The sequence below is a fragment of the Panthera pardus genome, unplaced genomic scaffold (assembly GCF_024362965.1).
Source record: "Panthera pardus isolate Hobbes unplaced genomic scaffold, ASM2436296v1 HiC_scaffold_5, whole genome shotgun sequence".
In the NCBI taxonomy this organism is placed as follows: domain Eukaryota; kingdom Metazoa; phylum Chordata; class Mammalia; order Carnivora; family Felidae; genus Panthera; species Panthera pardus.
The window spans coordinates 17,605,877-17,629,205 of NW_026526980.1; the positions used below are offsets into that span (position 1 = coordinate 17,605,877).

At 45.0% G+C, this 23,329-nt stretch overlaps 1 protein-coding gene across 1 annotated transcript in view; it reads left to right on the forward strand.

Annotated features, from left to right (window-relative positions):
- The window catches only part of KATNIP (katanin interacting protein), a 193,418-nt gene that overhangs the window by 76,874 nt on the left and 93,215 nt on the right, over positions 1-23,329 (forward strand). Inside the window, exon 8 of the mRNA XM_053894412.1 lies at positions 20,927-21,194. Coding sequence (XP_053750387.1) covers positions 20,927-21,194 — 268 coding nt within the window. The remainder of the gene's footprint in view (positions 1-20,926; positions 21,195-23,329) is intronic.

The window sequence follows — 23,329 nt, forward strand, 5'->3', positions numbered from 1 at the left end:
GCGTCGGGCTCTGTGCTGACACCTCAGAGCCTGGAGCCTGCTTCTGATTCTGTGTCTCCCTCTCTCTCTGCCCCTCCCCCACTCATGCTGTGTCTCTCTCTGTCTCAGAAATAAATAAACATTAAAAAAAAACAAAAAAGAGGCTAACAGCATATCACAGTTACCCCACATGAAATCCTTGTTGGGGGGCGGGGGGCAGGGGGCTGTTGGGGTTGCTAATTGCCCTAAATTTAAGGATGGTTTTGGGAAATTAACGAATTTGAAAATGAACTACATTATATTAGATAATATTGTATGGTTGTTAAATTTCCTGAATTTGATAATTCTGTCTGTTCTGTTTATGTAAGAGAAGGCTCCAGTTCTCAGGGCTGCCCAGAATTGGTGAAGAACCAATGAATGTAGGTGGAGGGTATGTGGGTATTCATTATACCCTTCCCATTATAGTATTCAGATATATTTTCTGTGGGTTTTACCTTTTTTTCAAAATAAAAAGTTTGTTTGTTTTTTTAAAGCTAGCACATTAAGGAGGGGGATATGCCGCTTCAGTAGAGCTAAGCATCAGCAAAGAGAAAAAGAGAAGAGTTTCCTTTTAAGGAGACCTAGTTTTAAAAACTCTGTAGGATTATATTGATGTCAATTTCCTGATTGTGCTTTTGTGCTTTAATTATGCAAGATGCTACCATGGGGGAAACTGACTGAAGGGTACATAGGATCTCTCTCTCTCTGTTATTTCTTACAAACAGCATAGGAAATCTACAATAAGCACAACATGAAAAGTAAAAAGCTAATAACTAAATAAAATAAACACAAATGCATAGGTTCTATCTTCCAGAGGTTCAGATTTTGATCCTGGGCTTGGGCTCAGGCATGTTTGTTTGTTTGAAGTAGCCCACATTTTGCAAACATTTCACCATGTTTGAGAACCCCAGTTTTAGGGAAAAGACAGCTGTGGATCTCAATTTTTGATTCTGTAAGAATCGTGTAGAATATTTGAAATGCATATTTTAGAGCTAATTTTTAAGATACAGAAGTTGTATATAGGAGATAGCGTAGTTTTTAACAAAAGAATTCCCAGTGATTGTGAATCAGAAGGACTGAAGATTTCAGTTTACCTCGTACAGAAGGAAAGTTTTGGAGATAATTTGCACTTTGTGAGTTGGAACTGGGGACTATAAAAAAAACTTTAAAAGTCTTTAAGTTTATTTATTTTATTTTGAGAGAGAGAGAGACCCAGAGCATACGAGCAGCAGAGAAGGAGAGAGAGAATCTCAGGCAGGCTCTGTGGTGTTAGTGTGGAGCCCAGTGTAGGGCTTGAACTCATGAACCATGAAAATATGACCTGAGCTGAAAGCAAGAGCCGGTTGCTTAACGGACTGAGTCACCCAGGCGCCCCCCCACCCCCCAAAAAAGGAGCTTTAAAATTCAAAGTTAGAATCTCATCTCCATCATACAAAATTAGGATAACTATAAAGTAAAAAACAAAATAAAACAACAACAAAAACCCAGGAGGTTCACAAAAGCCAGAAAAGGATGAGAGGGGCTCTGCCCATATCCTATACTTCTGGTGACAGAGGATGTTACTTAAAATAACAAATGAAAGATACAAAACCATAATAGCTCCTGACAGCATCTTCTCTATTATAGATCAATTTCTATCCAGAATTTTGACCATTAGTATCAAGAAAAGACCAAGTGATGTTCAACACACTCTTTTAAAGAAGACAGGAAAGTCTTAATGTATTTTAGAAATATTTTCATAGAAAATTATTTTATTTAGGTTTTTGATTAAAGAGATGAATTTTAGATAGGAAATTAACTTTGTGTTACTGTATCAATACATAATTATATTAAGAAAATGAATATGAACCCTTCACATTTTTTCTCACTTTGGTCACATTCAAAGTATGTTTCAAACTGGAAAAAAAAAAAAAGCAACCCAGAGAAAATAGGGGCGTGTAGGAGAGGATTTATTAGTTATGACTTGAAAAAATTATGCTGGAATTCAGGATAAGGGTAGAAATACAATGATGAATAGAAATAGGTGTGGCCAGGGGCACCTGGGTGGCTCAGCAGGTTAAGTGTCCAACTTCGGCTCAGGTCACGGTCTTGCAGTTCGTGGGTTCGAGCCCCATGTCGGGCTCTGTGCTGACAGTTCAGAACCTGGAGGCTGCTTCGGATTCTGTGTCTCCGTCTCTCTCTGTCCCTCTCCCGCTCACACTCTGTCTCTCTGCCTCTCTGTCTCAAAAATAAATAAACATTAAATTTTTTTTTAAAGAAGTAGGTATGGCCAGCGGGGAGGTCCTGGATCCCTGACTGCGGGGGCCAGGTTTAGCTCACCGATGTGTCTTGTTGGCTGTTCTGTTTTAATTCCAGTGTAGTTAACGTGCAGCGTTAAATTAGTTTCAGGTGCGTAGGTGTACCCTTCACCTAATTCACCCATCTCCCCTCTGGTGACCATCAGTTTGTTCTCTATAGTTAAGAGTCCGTTTTCTGGTTTGTCTCTTTTTTCTTTGTTCATTTGTTTTGTTTTGTTTTAATTCCACATATGAGTAAAATCACGTGGTATTGGACTTTCTCTACCTGACTGATTTCACTTAGCACCGTATCCTCTGAATCTACCCGTATTGTTGCAAATGGGAAGATTTCATTCTTTTTTTTTTTTTTTTAATTTTTTTTAATGTTTATTTATTTTTGAGACAGAGAGAGACAGAACATGAACGGGGGAGGGGCAGAGAGAGAGGGAGACACAGAATCCAAAGCGGGCTCCAGGCTCCGAGCTGTCAGCACGGAGCCCGACGTGGGGCTCGAACCCACAGACCGCGAGATCATGACCTGAGCCGAAGCCGGTCGCTTAACCGACCGAGCCACCCAGGCACCCCAAGATTTCATTCTTTTTTATGGATGAGTAATATTCCATTGTGTAGACGTGTACACACACACACACACACACACACACACACACACTCACACACTCTTGTGTATCCATTCATCTATCAGTGGATACTTGGGCTGCTTCCATAATTTGGCCATTGTAAATAATGCTGCAATAAACATAGAGGTGCCTGTATCTTTTCAAATTAGTAAATTAGCGTTTTCATATTCTTTGGGTAAATACCCAATAGTGGGATTACTGGATCATATGGCAATTCAATTTTTACTTTTTTGAGGAAACTCCATACTGTCTTCCACAGTGGCCGTACCAGTTTGCATGCCCACCAGCAGTGCAGCAGACTTCCCATTTCTCCACATCCTCAACAATATTTGTGGTTTCTTGTGTTTTTGATATCAGCCATTCTGACAGGTATGAGGCGATCTCTCATTGTGGTTTTGATTTGCATTTCCCTGATGAGTGATGTTGAGCATCTTTTCATGTGTCTGTTGGCCATCTGGATGTCTTCTTTGGAGAAGTGTCTGTTCATGTCTTCTGCCCATTTTGTATTGGGTTCTTTCTTTCTTTCTTTCTTTCTTTCTTTCTTTCTTTCTTTCTTTCTTTCTTTCTGGTGTTGAGTTGTATCAGTTCTTTACATTTTTGGATACTGCCCCTTTATTGGATATGTCATTTGCAGACATATCTTTTCCAATTCAATACATTGTGTTTTAAGTGTTGTTGATGGTTTCCTCTGCTATGCAGAAGGTTTTTGTTTTGACGAAGTCCCAATAGTTTATTTTTGCTTTTGTTTCTCTTGCCTCAGGAGACATATTTAGAAAGAAGTCGTTATAGACATATCGAGAAAGACATTGCTGCCTGTACTCTCTTCTAGGATTTTTATGGTTTCAGGTCTCACATCCATTTTGAGTTTATTTTTGTGTGTGGTGTAAGAAAGAGGTCCAGTTCCATTCTTTTGCAAGTGTTGCTGTTATGTTTCCCCAACACCATTTGTTGAAGAGATTGTCTTTTTTCCATTAGATATTCTTGCCCACTTTGTCAAAGTTTAATTGACCATAACATTGTGGGTTTATTTCTAGGTTTTCTATTCTGATCCATCGATCTGTGTGTCTGTTTTTGTGCCAGTACCATATTGTTTTAATTACTACTGCTTTGTAGCATATCTTGAAATCTGGGAATGTGATACCTCCAGTTTTGTGTTTTTTTCAAGACTGCTTTGGCTATTTAGGGTCTTTTGTGGTTCCCTACAAATTTTCAGATGATTTGTTCTAGTTCTGTGAAGAATGCTGTTGGTATTTTGATGGGTTTTGCATTAAATCTGTAGATTGCTTTGAGTGGTATGGACATTTTAACAATACTTGTTCTTCCAATCTGTGAGCATGGAATATCTTTCCATTTGTTTGTGTCATTTTCAAATTCTTTCATCAGTGTTTTATAGTTTTCAGAGTACAGGCCTTTCACTCCCTTGGTTAATTTTATTCCTAGGTATTTTTTAATTTTTTGTACAATTGTAATTGGGGTTATTAATTTCTCTTTTTGCTATTTCATTGTTAGTGTATAGAAATGCAACATATTTGTGTGTATTGATTTTGTATCCTGTGACTTTACTGCATTCATGTATCAGTGCTAGTAGATTTTTAGTGCAATCTTGAGGGTTTTCTCTATATAGTATCATGTCATCTGCAAATAGTGAAAGTTTTATTTCTTCCTTGCCCGTTTGGATGCCTTTTATTTCTTTTTCTTATCTGATTGCTTAGGCTAGGACTTCAAAGTACTATGTTGAATAAAAGTGGTGAGAGTGGACATCCCTGTCTTGTTCCTGACCTTAGGGGAAAAGCTCTCAGGTTTTAGAGGATGATGTTAGCTGTGAATTTTTCATATATGGCCTTTATTATGTTGAGTTATGTTTCCTCTAAACCTACTTTGTTGACAGTTTTTATCATGAATGAATATTGTACTTTGTCAAATGCTTTTTCTGCATCAATTGAAATGACCATATGGTTTTGATCCTTTCTTTTGTCGATGCAGTGTATCATGTTGATTGATTTGTGAGTATTGAACCACCCTTGCATCCCAGGAATAAATCCCATTTGATCGTGGTGAATGATTTCTTTAAGGTATTGTTGGATTCAGTTTGCTAATATTTTGTTGAGGATTTTTGCATCTGTGTTCATCAGAGACATTGGCCTGTAATTTTCTTTTTTTTTTGGTAGTGTCTTTATCTGGTTTTGGTGTCAGGATAATGCTGGCCTCATAGAATGAATTTGGAAGTTTTTCTTCCTCTTCTGTTTTTTTCTGGCAGTTTTCCTTCTTCTATTCTTTGAGAAGAATAGCTATTAATTCTTTAAATATTTGGTGGAATTCACCTGTGAAGCCATCTGGTCCTGGACACTTGTTTGTTGGAAGTTTTTTTGATTACTGATTCAATTTCATTGCTAGTAATCAGTCTGTTCAAATTTCCTTTCTTTCTTTTTTTTTTTTAATGTCTTCTTGTTTTTGAGAGCAAGAGACAGCACAAACAGGGTAGAGGCAGAGAAGGAGAGGGAGACACAGAATCTGAAGCAGGCTCCAGGCTCTGAGTTATCAGCACAGAGCCCAACGTGGGGCTTGAACTCATGAACTGTGAAATCATGGCCTGAGCCAAAGCTGGACACTCAACTGACTGAGCCACCCAGGCACCCCAGTCTGTTCAAATTTCTGTTTCTCTCTGGTTCAGTTTTGGGAGGTTGATTATCTGTTTCTAGGAATTTATCCATTTCTTCTAGGTTGTCCAATTTGTTGATATAATTTTGCATAATATTCTCTTATAATCCTTTGTGTTTCAGTGGTATCTGTTGTTCTTTCTTTCTTTTTTAATGATTATTTATTTTTGAGAGAGAGAGACAGAGCACGAGCAGGGGAGGGGCAGAGAGAGAGTGAGACACAGAATCCGAAACAGGCTCCAGTCTCTGAGCTGTCAGCACAAAGCCCAGTGTGGGGCTTGAACTCACGAACCGTGAGATCGTGACCTGAGCTGAAGTCGGACGCTCAACCAACTGAGCCACCCAGGTGCGCTTCTGTTGTTATTTCTCCTCTTTCATTTCTGATTTTGTTTCTCTGAGTCTTCTCTCTCTCTCGCTCTCTCTCTCTCTCTGATGAGTCTGGCTAGGTATATTCATTTTGTTGATCCTTTTCAAAGAACCAGCTCCTGGTTTCGTTGATCCGTTCTATTGTTTTCTAAGTTTCTATTTCATTTATTTGTGCTCCAATTTTCGTTATTTCCTTCCTTCTATGGTTTTGGGTTTTGTTTGTCCTTTTTTATAGTTCCTTTAGGTGTAAGATTAGGTTGTTTATTTGAGATTTTGCTTGCTTTCTGAGGTAGATCTGTATTGCCATAAACTTGCCTCTTGGAACAGCTTTGCTGCATCCCAAGAGTTTTGGGCCTTTGTGTTTTCATTTTCACTTGTCTCCATGTATTTTTTAATTTCCTCTGAATTCTTGGTTAGCCCATTCACTGTTTAGCAGCATGTTATTTAACCTCCATATATTTCTGTTCTTTCTAGATTTTTTTCCTCATGGTTCATTTCTAGTTTTACAAAAGCATTGTGGTCAGAAAAGATGCATGGTATGACTTCAATCTTTTTAAATTTGTTGAGACTTGTTTTGTGGCCTAATAGATGACTTATTCTGGAAAATGTTCTATGTGTATTTGAAAAGACTGGGTATTCTGCCGCTTCAGGATGTAATATTCTGATTATATCTGTTAGATCCATCTGGTCCAATGTCATTCAAAGCCACTGTTTCCTTGTTGCTTTCTGTTTAGATGATCTATCCATTGATGTAAGTATGGTGTTAAAGTCCCCTACTATTATTATATTACTATCAATTACTTCCTTTATGTTTGTTATTAGCTGCTTTGTGTATTTGGGTGCTCCTATGTTGGGTATGCAAATATTCATAATTGTTACAGCTTCTTGGTGAATCGTTCCCTTTATGATTATATAGTGTCCTTCTTTGTTTCTTGTTACAGTCTTTGTTTTAAAGTCTGTTTTGTCTGATGTAAGTATTGCTGCTACCCAAAGCTTTCTTTTCCCTTCCTCTTGCATGATAAATGCTCTTCCTTCCCTTTCCTTTTAAGCTACATGTGTCTTTAGGTCTGAAATGAGTCTCTTGTAGGCAGCATATGGATGGGTCTTGTTTGTTTATCCACTCTGATACCCTGTGTCTTTTCATTGGACCATTTGTTCCAAAGTAATTGTTGATAGGTACGTTCTTACTCTTCTCTTGCTCTTTTTTTTTTTTCTCACTGTTAGCTGGCTTTCTTTAGTATACTTGGATTCCTTTCTCTTTATTTTTTGCTTAGCTGTTACTGGTTTTTTTTTTTTATTTGTGGTTACCAAATCAAAGATTTGTATGTAACATCTTATGCATATGCACTCTATATCATAAAGTTGATGGTTGCTTATGTTTGAACCCATTCTTTAATCCTCTCACCGCCCCCCCCCCCCCCCAGTTTTGGGTATATGGTATCATACTTCACATCCTTTTATTTTGTGAATCCCTTGACTGATTTTTACCGACGTACTTAATTTTACTGTTTTTGTGCTCCCTACTTTTCTGACTCTTACTTCCGGTCTTTCCTTTTCACTCAAAGAGTCCCCTTTTAACATTTCTTGTAGGGCTGGTTTAGTGGTCATGAATTTCTTTAACTTTTGTCTAGGAAACTCTTTATCTCTCCTTCTATTATGAATGATAGCCTTGCTGGATAGAGTGTCCTTGGTGGCAGGTTGTTTTGTTTTGAGCACTTTGAATGTATCATACCACTCTTTCTGGCCTAAGAGGTCTCTGCTAAGAAATCTGCTGAAAGCCTTCTGGGGTTTCCCTTGTACATGACTGTTTTCTTTTCCCTTGCTACTTTTTACATTTTAAAGTTTTTGTCTTTATTTATTTTTATTTTTCCAGGAATGGAATTTAGTGATCCATCACTTACATATAACACCCAGTGCTCATCCTAACAAGTGCCTTCCTTAATGTCCATCCTCCCACCCAGTACCCCTCCAGCAACCCTCACTTTGTTCTCTGTATTCAAGAGTCTCTTATGGTTTGTCTCCCTCTGTTTTTATCTTATTTTTGCTTCCCTTCCTCTATGTTCATCTGTGTTGTTTCTTAAATTCCACATATTTGTGAAATCATATGGTATTTGTCTTTTTCTGACTTAATTCGCTTAATATAATACACTCTAGCTCCATCCACATTGTTGCAAATGGCACAATTTCATCCTTTTTGATCACCGAGTAATATTCCATATGTATACAACATCTTCTTTATCCATTTGTCAGTCAATGAACATTTGGGCTCTTTCCATAATTTGGCTGTTGTCAGTAGTGCTGCTGTGAACATTGGGGTGCATGTGCCCTTCTAGTTAGCTTTTTTTTTAATCCTTTGGATAAATACTTAGTAGTGCAATTGCTGGGTTGTAGGGTAGTTCTATTTTTAATTTTTTGAGGAGCCACCATACTGCTTTCCAGAGTGCACCGGTTTGCATTCCGAAAAGCAGTGCAAATTCCCCTTTTTCCACATCCTCACCAACATCTGTAGTTTCCTGAGTTGTTAATGTTAGCTATTCTGACAAGTGTGAGGTGGTATCTCATTGTGGTTTTGATTTGTAGCTTCCTGATGAAGAGTGATGTTGGGCATTTTTTCATGTGTTGGTTGGCCATCTGGATGTCTTCTTTGGAAAAGTGTCTATGCATGTCTTTTGCCCATTTCTTCACTGGATTATTTGTTTTTCGGGTGTTGTTTGGTAAGTTCTTTATAGATTTTGGGTACCAACCCTTTATCTGATATGTCATTTGTAAATATCTTCTCCCATTCTGTCGGTTGCCTTTTAGTTTCACTGACCATTTCCTTAGCTGCGTAGAAGCTTTTTATCTTGATGAGGTCCCAGTAGTTCATTTTTGCTTTTGTTTCCCTTGCCTCTGGAGACAAGTCAGGTAAGAAGTTGGTGTAGCCGAGGTCAAAGAGGTTGTTGCCTGTTTTTTCCTCTAGGCTTTCGATGGCTTCCTGTCTTACATTTAGGTCTTTCATCCATTTTGAGTTTATTTTTGTGTCTGGTGTAAGAAAGTGGTCCAGGTTCATTTTTCTGTGTCGCTGTTTTGCCAACACCATTTGCTGAAGAGACTATCTTTTTTCCATTGAATATTCTTTCCTGCTTTGTCATAGATTAGGCCATACATTTGTGTCTCCATTTCTGGGTTCTCTATTCTGTTCCACTGATCTGTGAGTCTGTTCTTGTGCCAGTACCATACTGTCTTGATGATTACAGCCTTGGGATGTAGCTTGAAGTCTGGAGTTATGATGCCTCCAGCTTTGTTTTTCTTTTTCAACATTACTTTGACTATTCGGGGTCTTTTCTGGTTCCATTCAAATTTGAGGATTGTTGGTTCTAGCTCTGTGAAGAATGCTGGTGTTATTTGACAGGGATTGCATTGAATATGTAAATTGCTTTGAATTAGTATCGACATTTTAACAATATTAGTTCTTCCAATCCGTGAGTATGGAATGTTTTTCTATTTCTCCCTTGCTGCTTTAAAAAAATTTTTTTTAAACGTTTATTTATTTTTGAGACAGGGAGAGACAGAGCATGAACGGGGGAGGGTCAGAGAGAGAGGGAGACACAGAATCTGAAACAGGCTCCAGGCTCTGAGCTGTCAGCACAGAGCCCGACGTGGGGCTCGAACTCACAGAGTGCGAGATCGTGACCTGAGCTGAAGTCGGCCGCTTAACCGACTGAGCCACCCAGGCGCCCCCTTTGCTGCTTTTAAAGTTATCTCATCATCACTACTTTTTGCTACTTTAATAACTGCATGTCTTGAGGTGAACCTCACTGGGTTGATTTTTGTTGGGGGCTCTCTGTGCCTCCCCGGTTTTCAGCAATTATGTCTTCAAATCAATTTTCTCTCTTCTCCTTCTGGGATCCCCGTATTGTGACTGTTATTAGGCTTGATGGTGTTGCCGAGTTCCCTTAATCTACTGTCATTTTTTATTATTATTCTTTTCTCTCTCTCCTGTTCACCTCGATTGCTTTCCGTGAATCTGTCCTCTAGTTTGCTAATCCATTCTTCTCCTTCTTCTAGTCTAATGTTTATTCCCTCTAGTGTGTTTCTCATTTCAGTTATTGAGCTCTTCACCTCTGATCTGTTCATTTGTGCTTCCTATCTCTTCATTGAGTCTCAGTGAAGTCCCCCCACTCTTAAGTCCGGTGAGTATCTTTTGAACCGTTATTTGAAATTCTCTACGAGGCAGGCTACTCCTCTCTGTTTCATTTATGTCTCTTGCTGTGACTTTGTCCCATTCTTTCATTTGGGAATATTCCTCTGCTTCCTCATTTTGTCTCTCTGTGTCTGTTTCTGCGTGTTACAAAACTCAGCTATATCTCTTGCTCTTGAAAGCAGTGGCCTTTTGAAGAAGAGGTCCTACAGTGACCCCTCAGCTCAGTGTCCCCGGTTTTCTGGAACCTGGTGCTTCAGGGGTGTCTCCTATGTGTTGCATGCCCCCTGCTGTTGTGGCCGAGCCACTGTTCCCTTCAGTCCAGTTATCTTCAGTGGCTCTCTTTGCCTGTTTAGGGCAGGGTTTGTTCCCTGTGTTGTTAGTAGGCCAGCGTGGGGCTACCTGGGGCTTGGGTTGAGTCAGACCAGGCATTTGCCAGAGATGCAGTAGCACTGAACTGCAGGATGCTTTCCCTGTGTCGTCCCCTAAGAAGCTTTTGTTGGTGGGCAGGGCCTGCGGTCAGACCGGATGTCTGCCCGCAGTCCGCTGCCGGGTCTGCAGTTGGAGTGGTGTGTGTGGTTATCTCCCCCCTGCCCCCGGGGCAGGAGTCACTTTTAGTGCCACTAGCCCCTCGTGGGGCTGTTTACACACTACCGGGCTGGTGGCAACACTTTGGACGGGTTCCGGCCAAGGGCATATTGAAGGGGCGTGTCCACAGGAGAACGTCGGGGCCAGCCCACTGTTAGCAAGCTAGGTGGGAATTGTTGGCACTGTGCCCTTCCCACAGGCATCCACAGGTCCAGGCTGGGGTCATGGGAGGGAAATGGCACTGGCCATCTCCTTTGTTCCTGGAGAAGCCTCCTAAAGGTCCCTGCCCCTCCAGCCCACGCTCTGAGATGAATAAACAAGTCTCCCTCGTGTACACCCCAGGCATTTTTCAAACTGCTGCTTCTGCGCTGTATCTCCACAGGCATGTTTGTTGTGCTGTCTCTTTAAGGGCAGGAACTCAGTTTCCTCTCGCCTTCTTGGTTCTCCCAGAGCTGAGCCACTGATCTTTAAAGTTCCAGGTGATTAAGTCTCACCGGTTATAAGAACCCACAAGGATTGGCCCCTCTGGTTTTCAAAGCCAGATGTTATGGGGACTCATCTTCCCCGTGCAGGTTCCCCACGCTTGGGGTGCCTGGTGCGAGGGTCTGTTTCTCTCCCTTCTCTGCACCTACAGCATCCCTCCCTCGGTCCCTCTCACGGACAGTCCTGCGGGTGCGTCTAGCTCCTGACTGTCTCTGTTCTTCCTCCTTTCTTCGACGTGGCCTCTTCTCTGTATTTAGCTGCCTGTTCTGCCGGTCTTTGGGTCATTTTTTTCTGGGTTATTTACACCGATGCGGGTGTTATCTAGTTGTATGTGGGAGACAAAGTGAGCTTAAAGCTCTCCTACTCTGCCATCCTCCCTGGAAGTCCTGTTCTATTTTGAATTAGAAAACTTTTCTTCTGAGCACGCACTCTCCCATCTGCCCTGGTCCCCACCGCTCCCTAATGTGTGACACTCACCCTCCCATTGCCATTTTATGCTACATTACATCGTCTGAAGACGTTGCAGCTTGTGACTCCTTTTCACAGAGCCAAAAGGAGCTAGTGGCTGAGATTCAGTAAGCCTCGAGAGGGTATTTTGGGCTTTACATAAACTTTGGGGCCTTGGCCAGGTGTCACTCCTTCAGGACGCCCTTTCCTCTCAATCACCAAGAAGGGGTAGATTAGATATTTCCTGTGCCTGTCAGCTCTGAAATTGTAAAGATTTGATGGAGTTTATAGGAAAACTCTGTTCCTGCTGACAATATCCGTAGGAGTGGAGGTTACATAATATTCATGGAGTGTCCACTCACCCCGGGGACTCTTTCTGTAGGTAGTAAGAAAGTTACATATTCAGGGCTTGCAACACCCTTCCCTCACCCCAGATCTAAGCTTCATGACGGCAGAGATGTGCATCGTCTCTGCCTGCAGGATCTCTGGTCCCTAGAGAAGCGCCTGGCATAGAGTCCGTTTGCAAATAAATCTTCATTAAGCCAGTGAATTGACTCATTGGCTGATGTGGTCAGTGAACGAGGGGCTGGTATAGATATTGATTAGGCACCCCGGCCAGCCCACACAAGCTGAGTTCAGTCATCACGTCCCGGTGACAGTATTTTCCAAACTATGAGTCAGAGTTTGGAGTCTAACACATAAGCTGACAAGACTCTTTGCTGCTTGTGGTAGAAAAATCAGCGTGGGGGATGGAGTTTGGATCCTGAAATACTGGGATAGCTGGCACATGGTGCCAACTGAAATGAGTATTTTAAATGACAGGAGTGAGGCAGGCAAGTAACAAGCACCGCCCTTGGCCTGGGTGTCCGCGCATGGCAGGGAGCGGTGGGGATATAGAGAACACTGTGGACACAGCTGGGCAGTCGTGTGGACACAAGGGCCCAGGGGTACCGGGCTTTCCAGTTTTTTTTTGTTTGTTTGTTTTTTTTTTTTTTAATTTTATTTTTGGGACAGAGAGAGACAGAGCATGAACGGGGGAGGGGCAGAGAGAGAGGGAGACACAGAATCGGAAACAGGCTCCAGGCTCCGAGCCATCAGCCCAGAGCCTGACGCGGGGCTCGAACTCACGGACCGCGAGATCGTGACCTGGCTGAAGTCGGACGCTTAACCGACTGCGCCACCCAGGCGCCCCTAGGGCTTTCCAGTTTTAAGAGAAGCCAGGTGTCTGGGTTTCTTGGCGTTCGGCTTCTCCCTGCTTTGTTTTTGCTTTTTTTTTTAATGTTGATGACGGGTTCGTTATTTTCTATAGAGCAAACAGAATGTATGGCTGGTTTGGCCCGAGACCGCCAGCTTGCAACTTCCGGTTTGGATAGCTTCGTCTGTTCCTGATGCCAGGAAGCGGCGCCCTTTCTCCGTTCTCAGTGGCACTTGAGTTAGCCTCCCTGGTATTCAGAGCCATCAGGGGGCGAGGTTCCCTTGAACGCACCCAGAGATGCCCATCTAGACAGCTCAGACCAAAGGACAGCCTGGCCGATGGCATCAGGCAGGGTCCCGGGCAGGAGGGTCAGACGGCACAAGGCCAGCGGTGCAGGAGTGATTCATGTGGAATGATGCTGAACAGGCACCAACGGCCCACGAAACGCGGGTCCAGAAGTGCGAGACGTAGCGATTCGTTCAACCAAGAGAGCATTTCTGTACGTGACGACACCGGATGGTATCCGAGTTACTAAAGCATCGTTTTCAGTCTCAACGAAAGGAAAGAATAACCGACCTCTGCATCGCTTGTGGAATAAATGATGTCGTTCATTTCTTGCATTTGTAGCCTGCTTAGGATTTCTTAGGTATTTTTGCATTATTTCGTATTATTTAACATAACATCTAACATATGAATCTTGTTTTCTAATATAACAATTTTAAGTCTATACATTTTCCTCCGAGCACTGCTTTGTCCTTGTCCTACAAATTTTGCTGTGTATAGTGTCTTCATTGTCATTTCTCTTTCTTTCTTTCTTTCTTTCTTTCTTTCTTTCTTTCTTTCACATTTATTTATTTTTGAGAGACATATAGAGACAGAGCATGAGCAGGGGAGGGGCAGAGAGAGGGGGAGACACAGAATCCGAAGCCGGCTCCAGGCTCGGAGCTTGTCAGAGGGGTTCGGACTCACAAACCGTGAGATCATGACCTCAGCCGAAATGGAGTCAGTCGCTTACCGACTGAGCCACCCAGGCGCCCCTTCCTTGTCATTTATCTCTAACTGGTTTGTGATTGGGGGTGGAGAGGGTTCCTCAAAGTTTCTAGGCGGCTGGCAGCATTGTTCGTTACTTTGTCTCTATCCCCTCATCCCTGCGCAGTTTCCTACAACCAGCCCCTGCTCTGGGCAGGCCCGGGTGAGGCACACTAATGCCAAGAGGTTTGCCAAGTGCCTCACGGCCAAGGAAACAGGCAGTGCCCTTCTGCCTCCACGGCCCCTGCCCTTTCCCTTACGTCACCACTCCCTAAGGCAAGGATAGATTTATTTCTTCATAATGATAGATGTTTGAGACCGAACTCCAAGGCGCTTCATAAATAAATTTAGCTTTGAATGAAAATTAGTAAAAGACAATCCAAGGTTCAATGGGACAGTAAGAAAGTACCAAAAACCAAACACCACATGGGTATTTGAAGCATATAATATGTGACTCAGATTTTCCTTGCCATAGTTTCTCCAGAATTGGTGTAGGGGAAGGTGATTTTAAAAATACACGGTGTGGACCCTAAAGGTCACTTTATTCTGGAAAGCTTGTGACCCAAGAGCCACCAGGTTTGAGGCGTGGGCTGGCAAGCCCCAGGTTTGGCCTCTCGAAGCCTGTTGCACCTGTAATGTCTTCTAAAATGGCTGTTTTTGTTGCCAGATTAGAAATTCCGTGAGAACAGATACTCTGTCCGCCTGGTTCATTCCTCTATCCCTAATATTTAGCAGTCAGACGCACTTATTGGGATAAGCGTAGTCAACAATAAATATTCGTCGAATAAACGAGTGAGTGAAAAGAAAAACAAATGAGTCGATTAACCCCTTGAGGCGGGGTAAAAACCCTTTCTGGGCCAGGCAGATGAATATAAATCTGGTTCGTATAAGGCAGTAGGCGTGAGTGGGAATTATTACAACTAACTGTGTGGGCCAGACTTCGAGCGTCCCAGATCCCAATTTTATAACTCTGCCAACCAAGTGAGAGACACTGTTGGGGGGGGGGGGGGCCGGGGGACCGGCTGCAGGTCAGTGATCTCCACCCCAGAGTCTGTTGCTTCTCCTCGAAAACCGTCAGCGTATCTGTTGCGGCTTCGTGGTCTAAACGTCCGATCTTCTCGTAGGCAAAGTCAGTAGGGTCTGAGACACAAAGGTGAGCGTGCTGTCATCTCAATTTGAAATTTTCTGGAAAAGCAAGACCTCTGGAAAAGCAATCACGGAGCACTGATTCATAGCTATTATCTCATTGCGACCCTTCAGCAACCTTGTCAGCTCGCCAGGCCGCATTTTCCCACATCAGCAGGGTGGGCGTGGGGGGTGCTTTGGGCCCAGAGTCTTGCCGGGGGACACAGGGTGGCTGGAGTCAGGCCCAGAACCCCCGGCCCAGAACCTAGACCCAGCCGTTCCCTTTTCTGAGTGTCGTGAGAGGTTTAATGCTTCATCCACGAGCACTTAGCACGCACTTCAACATGTTTAGTGGCCTCAAGGCAGCTTTGTGTGAAAAGCTCTTACAGGCGTCTGTCATGCAAACCAGGGGACAGCCACTGAGCACCTCGCTTTCATCCCGCTCGAGGGACCACTTGCTTCCGACGCGTTGGTACCAGGGCAGGGAATAAACACGGGCACGTGGTGAAGAGCCCAGACTTTGGAGTCAAGACGGTCATTCATTCAAACGGGCCCTGCCATTGGCTGGCTGCGTGACCTCGCCCTGGTACTTAGATAGGTGCCCTGAGCCTATAAGATAAGGGCACCCAGCGGGATGGTGAGGGGCAGCAATGAGACAAGGTGCGTAGAGAGGTTATCTTGGTGGCCCGTATGAAACAAAAGCTTCGTAATTCGTAGCTGCTACTGCTGTTGATGTTACAGTTATGGTCACTATTACGGCAAACATTTCACATTTTGTGGCGCCCGGGTTCCCTCTCTTCCTAGCCCAGCAGAAGGAGGCCGATCAGGCACGTGAGGCACTAATCCACTGACCGTCAAACCCCTGCCACGTTTTAGCTGGTGGTCTGGTGTCTCTTCCTTCCTCCGCCTCGCCCCTGGCTCTCCAGAGAGGAGGAGACCGATTTGTTCTCCACCCGTGGTGTTTACCGCCTGGCCTCTGTACAGAGGGCTTTCTGTCGCAAGGGTGTGAACTTAACATTTTCAACAGCGAACGCTGAGGGGCGCCTGGCTGGCTCAGTCGGTGAAGAGTCCCACCCTGTTTCGGCTCAGGGTTTGTGAGTTCGAGCCCCAGGTCGGGCTCTGTGCTGGCAACACGGAGCCTGCTTGGGATTCTCTCTCTGTCCCTCTCTCTCTCTGCCCCTCCCACTCCGCCCCTCCCCTGCTCTCTCCTCTCTGGCTCTCTCCCAAAAATAAATAAATAAAAACTTACAAAAACTTTTCAACACTGAACGCCGAAATCACAAGATCGTAAAGCAAAGCCCTACAGTTAGTGTTCACAGAGGAATTTCTGGATGACAGCTTCAAAGCAACCAGTAGATCCCCCTCCATGGTATGCGTTTGAAGTATGGGCAGGTTGGCTTTCAAAGCGACCAGTTCAAGGTCTTCATCTTTCCAGATGGAAAGGTTTTGAACGGCTTTCCCGGGGGAGCATTGCTACTTACTCTGTCTCCCCTTTGCCCTGGAACAGATGGTTTTGAATCACGTGGGCATCATAAGAGCATAGGTTCCTAAAGTTGGCTCATCCAGTGCGAGCAAGTGTGTTATTTTCCTTTGTGAAGAAGATACCAGCTGTGCAGAATCTAGGCTTCTTTTTCCTATGTATTTTGTAAATACAATTATGGCGTTGAAAGTTGCACTAATTTAACAAAAGCAAAAAACCAAATTGAAATGGGAGGAATTATTGAATTCAAATTTCTTTTTTTTCTTTTAATGTTTATTTATTTTTGAGAGAGAGAGAGAGTGAGCATGCTCTGCATGAGCAGGGGAGGGGCAAAGAGAGAGAGAGACAGAGAGACAGAGGATCCAAAGCAGGGTCTGTGCCAACAGCAGGGAGCCCGACGTGGGGACTGAACTCACAAACCGTGAGATCATGACCTGAGTTGAAGTCGAACACTTAACCAACTGAGCCACACAGGCACCCCAAAATTCAAATTTCTTGATCACAAGAGGTTTTTAAAAATATCTCATCAGGGGGCACCTGGGTGGCTCAGTCGGTTAAGCATCTGACTCTTGATTTCGGCTCTGGTCGTGATTTCATGGTTCGTGAGTTCAAGCCCTGCATCAGGTTTTGCACTCACAGTGTGGACCTTGCTTGGGATTCTCTCTTCCTGTCTTCCTGCCTCTCCCTCTCTTTCTCTCAAAATAAATAAATAAACATTTTTTTAAAATTTAAGAATATTTCATCGGTTTAATTACGAAAAAAAATATTTACAGGTTAGAGTTGCCATTTTTAAAAACTCTGTGTTTCCATTTAAGATGGATTTGAAGGGGCACCCGGGTGGCTTAGTTGGTTAAGCGCCAGACTTCAGCTCAGGTCATGATCTCATGGTTCGTGGGTTTGAGCCCCGTATTGGGCTCTGTGCTGACAGCTCGGAGCCTGGAGCCTGCTTCACATTCTGTGTCTCCCTCTCTCTCTGTCCCCCTACCCCCCCCCCCCCCCCGCTCATGCTCTGTCTCTCTCAGTCTCTCAAAAATAAATAAACATTTAAAAAAATAAAAAAATAAAAAAAGATGGATTTGAAATGAGTGGCTGGAAAATGAGGTCGGGGGTCCGCCCACACTGCCTGCTGTCTTCTGGCTTTTGTTAGCTAAGCTAAGGCCTTAGGTTTAGAGCATTGCATTCTGGTCCATGACCCAAGTGTGCGTAATTGTCTAGTATTTATTTGGTCTCTAAATGGCTTCCGTGTTTACCGTCAGATGTTTTACCACAGATTCTCCAACTCCGTGTTCTTTATTTTGATTTCACCGTGCATTGTTTGGATTTTGTTCTGGGAGGTTTGTTGTTGTGGTTTTTTTTTTTTTTTTTTTTTTCCTGAGAAAGGCTCAGGAGTGCTATATTCCCTGAGTTTCTTCCTGTTAGAATTGGTGGCCTGCTTTTCTTTCTTTCTTTCTTTCTTTCTTTCTTTCTTTCTTTCTTTCTTTCTTTCTTTCTTTCCTTCCTTCCTTCCTTCCTCCCTCCCTCCCTCCCTCCCTCCCTTTTTTCTTTATTTATGAGAGACAGAGAGAGAGAGAGAGAGAGAGCACCCGAGTAAGGGAGAGGGGCAGAGGAAGAGAGACAGAATCCTAAGCAGGCTTCCTGCTCAGTGCAGAGCCCGACACAGGCTCAGTCCCATGACCCTGGGATCATGATCAAAATCAACAATCAGACGCTCAGCTGACTGAGCCACCCAGGTGCCCCGATGGTCTGTTGTTCTGAAATCTGGTCCATTTGGTCTGTCATCTTCCGGAGTTAGGCACTGCTGCTTTTCTGAGTCACTCTTTGGAGGGGACAAGATTTGGTCCGGGATGGAGAGCAGCTCCTTTTCGGACAACTGGCTGTCCAGGGTCCTCTACCCCACTCTCTCTACCATTCCTGTGGGGAATTTACCTATTTGCCAGAGTGACGGACAGGATTTAAACATAAATATAAATATATCATTTTCTCCTAATTACAAAGTTGGAAACGTGCTTATAATAATAAAAAAAAAATTGAAAATAAGTAGGGGCTCCTGGGTGGCTTAGTCGGTTGAGCATCCAACTCTTGATTTCGGTTCAGGTCGTGATCTCATAGTCATGGGTTTGAGCCCCTGTGTTGGGCTCTGCGCTAAGCGTGGAGCCTGCTTGGGATTCTCTCTCTCCCTCTCTCTCTGCCCCTCCCCTGTTCAGACTCTCTCTCTCAAAAATAAATAAATAAACATAAAAAAAAAGTAAAACAAAATGGAGAAGAAAGTTCCCATAATGCCACCCCCAGAGAGAACACTGTTAGTAATTTGGTGACTATTTTTCCAGACTTTTTTAGGATTTTTTTTTAATTTTTGAGAGAGAGAGAGAGAGAGAGACAGAGCGTGAACAGAGGAAGGGGCAGAGAGAGAGAGAGAGAGAGGGAGACACAGAATCCAAAACAGGCTCCAGGCTCCGAGCTGTCAGCCCAGAGCCTGACGCGGGGCTTGAACTCACAAACCGCGAGATTGTGACCTGAGCCGAGGTCGGGCGCTCAACCGACGGAGCCACCCAGGCACCCCTATTTTTCCAGACTGTTTGTAGGCATATTTGCACACATGGACAGAAACCATTTTTTTTCAATTGGACGTATCCTACGTGTGCATCTTTTGACATGCTTGGTTTTGCTTAAATGTATGTCTTCCTATCTTTCTGAGTAAGGGCGCGAGAGCTACCTCGTTTTCTGTGGTGGCTGCTCAGGGCTCCGTTGGTGCCACTCGACGCACCATTGAACCTATCTCTTCTCGTTGCACATTGAGCTCCTTCTCCATTGTCAAGGATCCCTCAAGATCATTCTCTATTATCAAGGATCCCTCCATGACCTTCGTATATTAGGACTGAGGGATAATTCTCAGAGAGATTTGGTCAAAGGGTGTATATACCCTGTTCATTTCTAGCCCATCGTTTGTCATCTCTGCCTCCAAAACGCATCTCCAAATGCACCTGCTGTCCCTACCTCCGCAGCCACCTCTGCCTTCCCCCACTTCTGCTGTACCTGTGTGCCCTGTTTCCATCCTGGCCCCACCTCTCAAATTCCACTCAGTACCCAAGAGCCATAGTGATCTGTTTTTTTTTTTTTTTAATTTTATTTATTTTTATTTGAGAGAGAGAGAACACGAGCAGGGGAGGCGCAGAGAGAGAGAGAGAGAGAGGGAGAAAGCGAATCCCAAGCAGGCTCCACACTGTCAGCACAGAGCCTCATGCTTCCTGACCGTAGAATTTGGAGAGTGGGAAGCCTACTTGTATTGCGTCCTTCCTCTCTTCCGTTTGGTACCAGCTGCCAGTGTTTGCACTGGTATGCCATTCTCAAAAACCATATGGTCTCCTATGTACGTCTCTAGGATTCCCTCCATTAGACAAGAGGTTGCTTCACAGATCTCTCCTGGAGAATTTCCCTCTATTCCTGGCTTCTGCTGAGATGTCTCCAAGGATCCATGAGTCCCATGTCTCGAGAGAACCCTCAGCATGATTGAATACTCCAAACTTTGGATCCTTTTCCAGTAACTAGCGAAAGGTTGTCCAGCCATGCTCAGGCTTCTCTCCCGAGCGTGTTTTTCTGACCGTGAATCTCCTCATTTTAGCATCCTTTGCAACCTAGATAGGCTGAGAGTTTCCCACATCATCAAATCTCCGTTCCACGCACTACTTCTCACGTAGCCGTAGACACAGTTCGGCTAAGATCCTGCCACTACGTCATGGGACTCCCCCTCCCCTAGTTTCCGTAACATGCTCCTTATTTCCCGAGTCCCCACAAGCAGCACATTTGGTGTCCATTATATTTCTACTGTCGGGTATTTTTACAATGGTTTATCTAAGATGGTCAAAGTATTCTAGCTAAATCTTAGGACGTCTTAGGTGCTTCTAAACATCCTTCAGTACATAGGATAGCCCCCCCCACAACTCTTATAGCCCCCCCACAACTCTCTGCCAGACATTTTACCGTCTGGAATTTCAGGATCATTTGGAGGCTTTTGGGATCTCATATTCAAAGTGTGGTCCCTGGACCAGCAGCATTAACATCACCTCGTTAGAAGCGCATCTCCTCGGGCCTCATCCAGGACCCACCGAATCGGAGACGCTGATGTGGGGGGAGGTGGGACCCCACAGTCTGTTTACAGGAGCCCCAAACCAAAACACTTGTGACGCACACCCACGCACACACACGTACACCCTTAGTGACATCCCAGGCGTGTGACCACAATTCATACTGTAATTACCGCCCTGCTGGAGAGTGGCTCATTTGTCCCTTTCGTATCTTCCGAGCGATGCCAACACGTGTGTCAAGATGATTTTGGTAAATGTTCGTTTGCTGGGAATAGTCCCTCGGTTCTAATGATCCATTTTCAGATGAGTTCTTCTCAAAGTAACATATTTCATTTTTTGCCTCTCTTCTTGACTTTTGGCAGGAGCTAAGAAAAAGCCTGGAACTTAGTGTAAATCTACAAAGGAAACAAAAAGATGGTTCCAGCGAGGAGTATGACTCTATCGAAGAAGATGTGCTCTCGGAGCCAGAGCCCGAGGAGCAGGTGCTGGGGGGCCACCGCAGAGATGACCCCGCCCCTTCCAGTGGGGACTCGGTGCAGAAGGACGTTCCCAAGGACCAGGAGATGGAAGGACGCCCTCCCCGGGGGCCAGACCCCCTCGTGGTGCTGGAATTTAACCCAGCTTCCAAAAGTGAGCTCTGCCTTATGTGGCATTTCTTTGCCTTTGGTGGCTCTGGGCCTAAGAGCAGGACTTGTATTTCCAGCAGGGCTTCAGGAGTTCGGTCTTGGGCAGACTGTCTCGCAGGCCAGGGAGGTATGTCTATCTGGTCTGTCTGCTGATCGCAAGACACAAAGGCTCCCAGAGGCCTACAGATGACCCTGAAATCCCAAAAGGCAGGTGTCTGGCAGCTACTTTTGGGGGACTAGCCTGTGCATTGTAGGAAGTATAACAGGGTCCGCATGCCAACTGGCTAATGCATACTGGCTTCAGCAAAAGGGACTAGATTGGCTTGGTGAACAGAGGAGACCAGGGCTGTCATAGGACTCTTGGCCCCTCCTCCCCGCCCCCCCCCCCCCCCCCCCCGCTTCTCTCCCCTCCACTTCCTCCCTCTCGTCTCTGCCTTCATTTGTCCTGAGACCCTTCTGAGGTGGGCTCTCCACGTAACTGACACAGAATTGAGACACTGGCTTTATGCCTCCCTCAGAAAATGGATTTTTCTTCCCAAAAGCTCCAGTGCAGGTCCCAGGCCTGGCTCTTGAACCCACATCGGGTCACATCTCTGAACTAGTCACTGTGGCTCTGATGGACCAGGTCCAGACAATAAGGCCTTGGGTGCGGTCACTGCCAGCCAAACCACATGGACAGGTAGTTTCCAAAGGAAAAGTCAAGGTAAATCTGAGGAAGGAAGGAAGCGTGCAGGACAGACAGAAACAGCAGCTGTCCACGAGGGGAGGTTTTCCAGAAAGGACCCTGGAAAATTGAGTAGAGAAAACAATTGATGGGGGGGCAGGGAGGGGCCTACCTGCCACAGTCCCCGTGCCCAGGCCCGAGCTGGCTTGGTCTGTGCCCATCTTCCCTCTCCATTCTGAGCACATCCTTCTCCAAGCCGGCTGTGCCACATGCTCTGAACCAAATATCAAGGCCAACCAGCTGGGAAGCGTGAGTGACCCTCAGGGAAGAGGAACAAGGGAATGTTTGAAATCAGACAGAGTGTATCAGTCTGCTCGTGCCGCGTAACAAAGTACCACAGATGCGCCAGGAGCTTAAACAGCAACAGACACTTATTTTCTTACAGTGCTGGAGGCTGGAAGTCCAAGGTCAGGCTGCCAGCAGGTTGTTTTCTCCTTCAGCCTCTCTCTTTGGCTTGGACATGGGCATCTCCTCCCTTGTGGCCTCACCTGGTCTGCCCTCTGTGTGTGCCTGTGTGTCCTCATCTCTTCTCCTTACAAGGACACCAGGCAGATTGCGCCAGCGACTCATTTTTCCTCACTAACCCCTTTAGAGACCCTGTCTCCAAATACAGTCACAGTCTGAGGTCCTGGGGATTGGGACTTGAACATATGGGTTGTTGCTTTTTCTTTTAATTAATTAATTAAATAATTAATTTTTGAGAGAGAGAGAGAGAGAGACCGACCAGGGGAGAGGCAGAGAGAGAGCGGGAGAGCGAGAATCCCAACCGGGCTCCGCGCTGTCAGCACAGAGCCCAAAGCAGGGCTCAGACTCATGAACCGTGAGATCGTGCCCTGAGCCGAATCCCGGAGTCAGACGCTTAACCCACTCGAACCACCCAGGCGCCCCTTGAACATACGAGTTTTGGGGAGACATGATAACAGGCAGCCCTGGAAAAACCCACACCCGGTGGTTGTTGCTTCCAGAGAGCGAACATTTGTCCCTCAGGCGTGCTCTCATTGTGTGCTCTCACCTCCAAACCTTTGCTTGGGCCGCTCCCTCTGTCTAGATTACCACATCTTCCTTCCACCCCGAAGCCTGAAACCTGGCTCCCTGCTTTCCCCTCAAGACTCAGCTCCGGGGCTGCTTCTTCCAGGAAGCCTCCTTTGCCCTCCTGGCCCCGGCCAGGCAGCTCAGTGCCTTCTCTGCTCCCACAGTATCATCATGGTGCTGGCCTTGCCCCGGACTCCCAGGGGTCTCTCTCCCTCTCTGGCCTGTGAGCTCTGCCAGGGCACAGATCAGCGCTTCCCCTCCGTTGCCTCCCCAGCGGACAGCACTCATCTGGCACGTTCAAGCCACCCGGGAAATTGGTGTCAAACGCATGAAAGCTTTATGCCCACCCGCTGGAGTACCCCGCGGTGGGGGAAATGTTAACA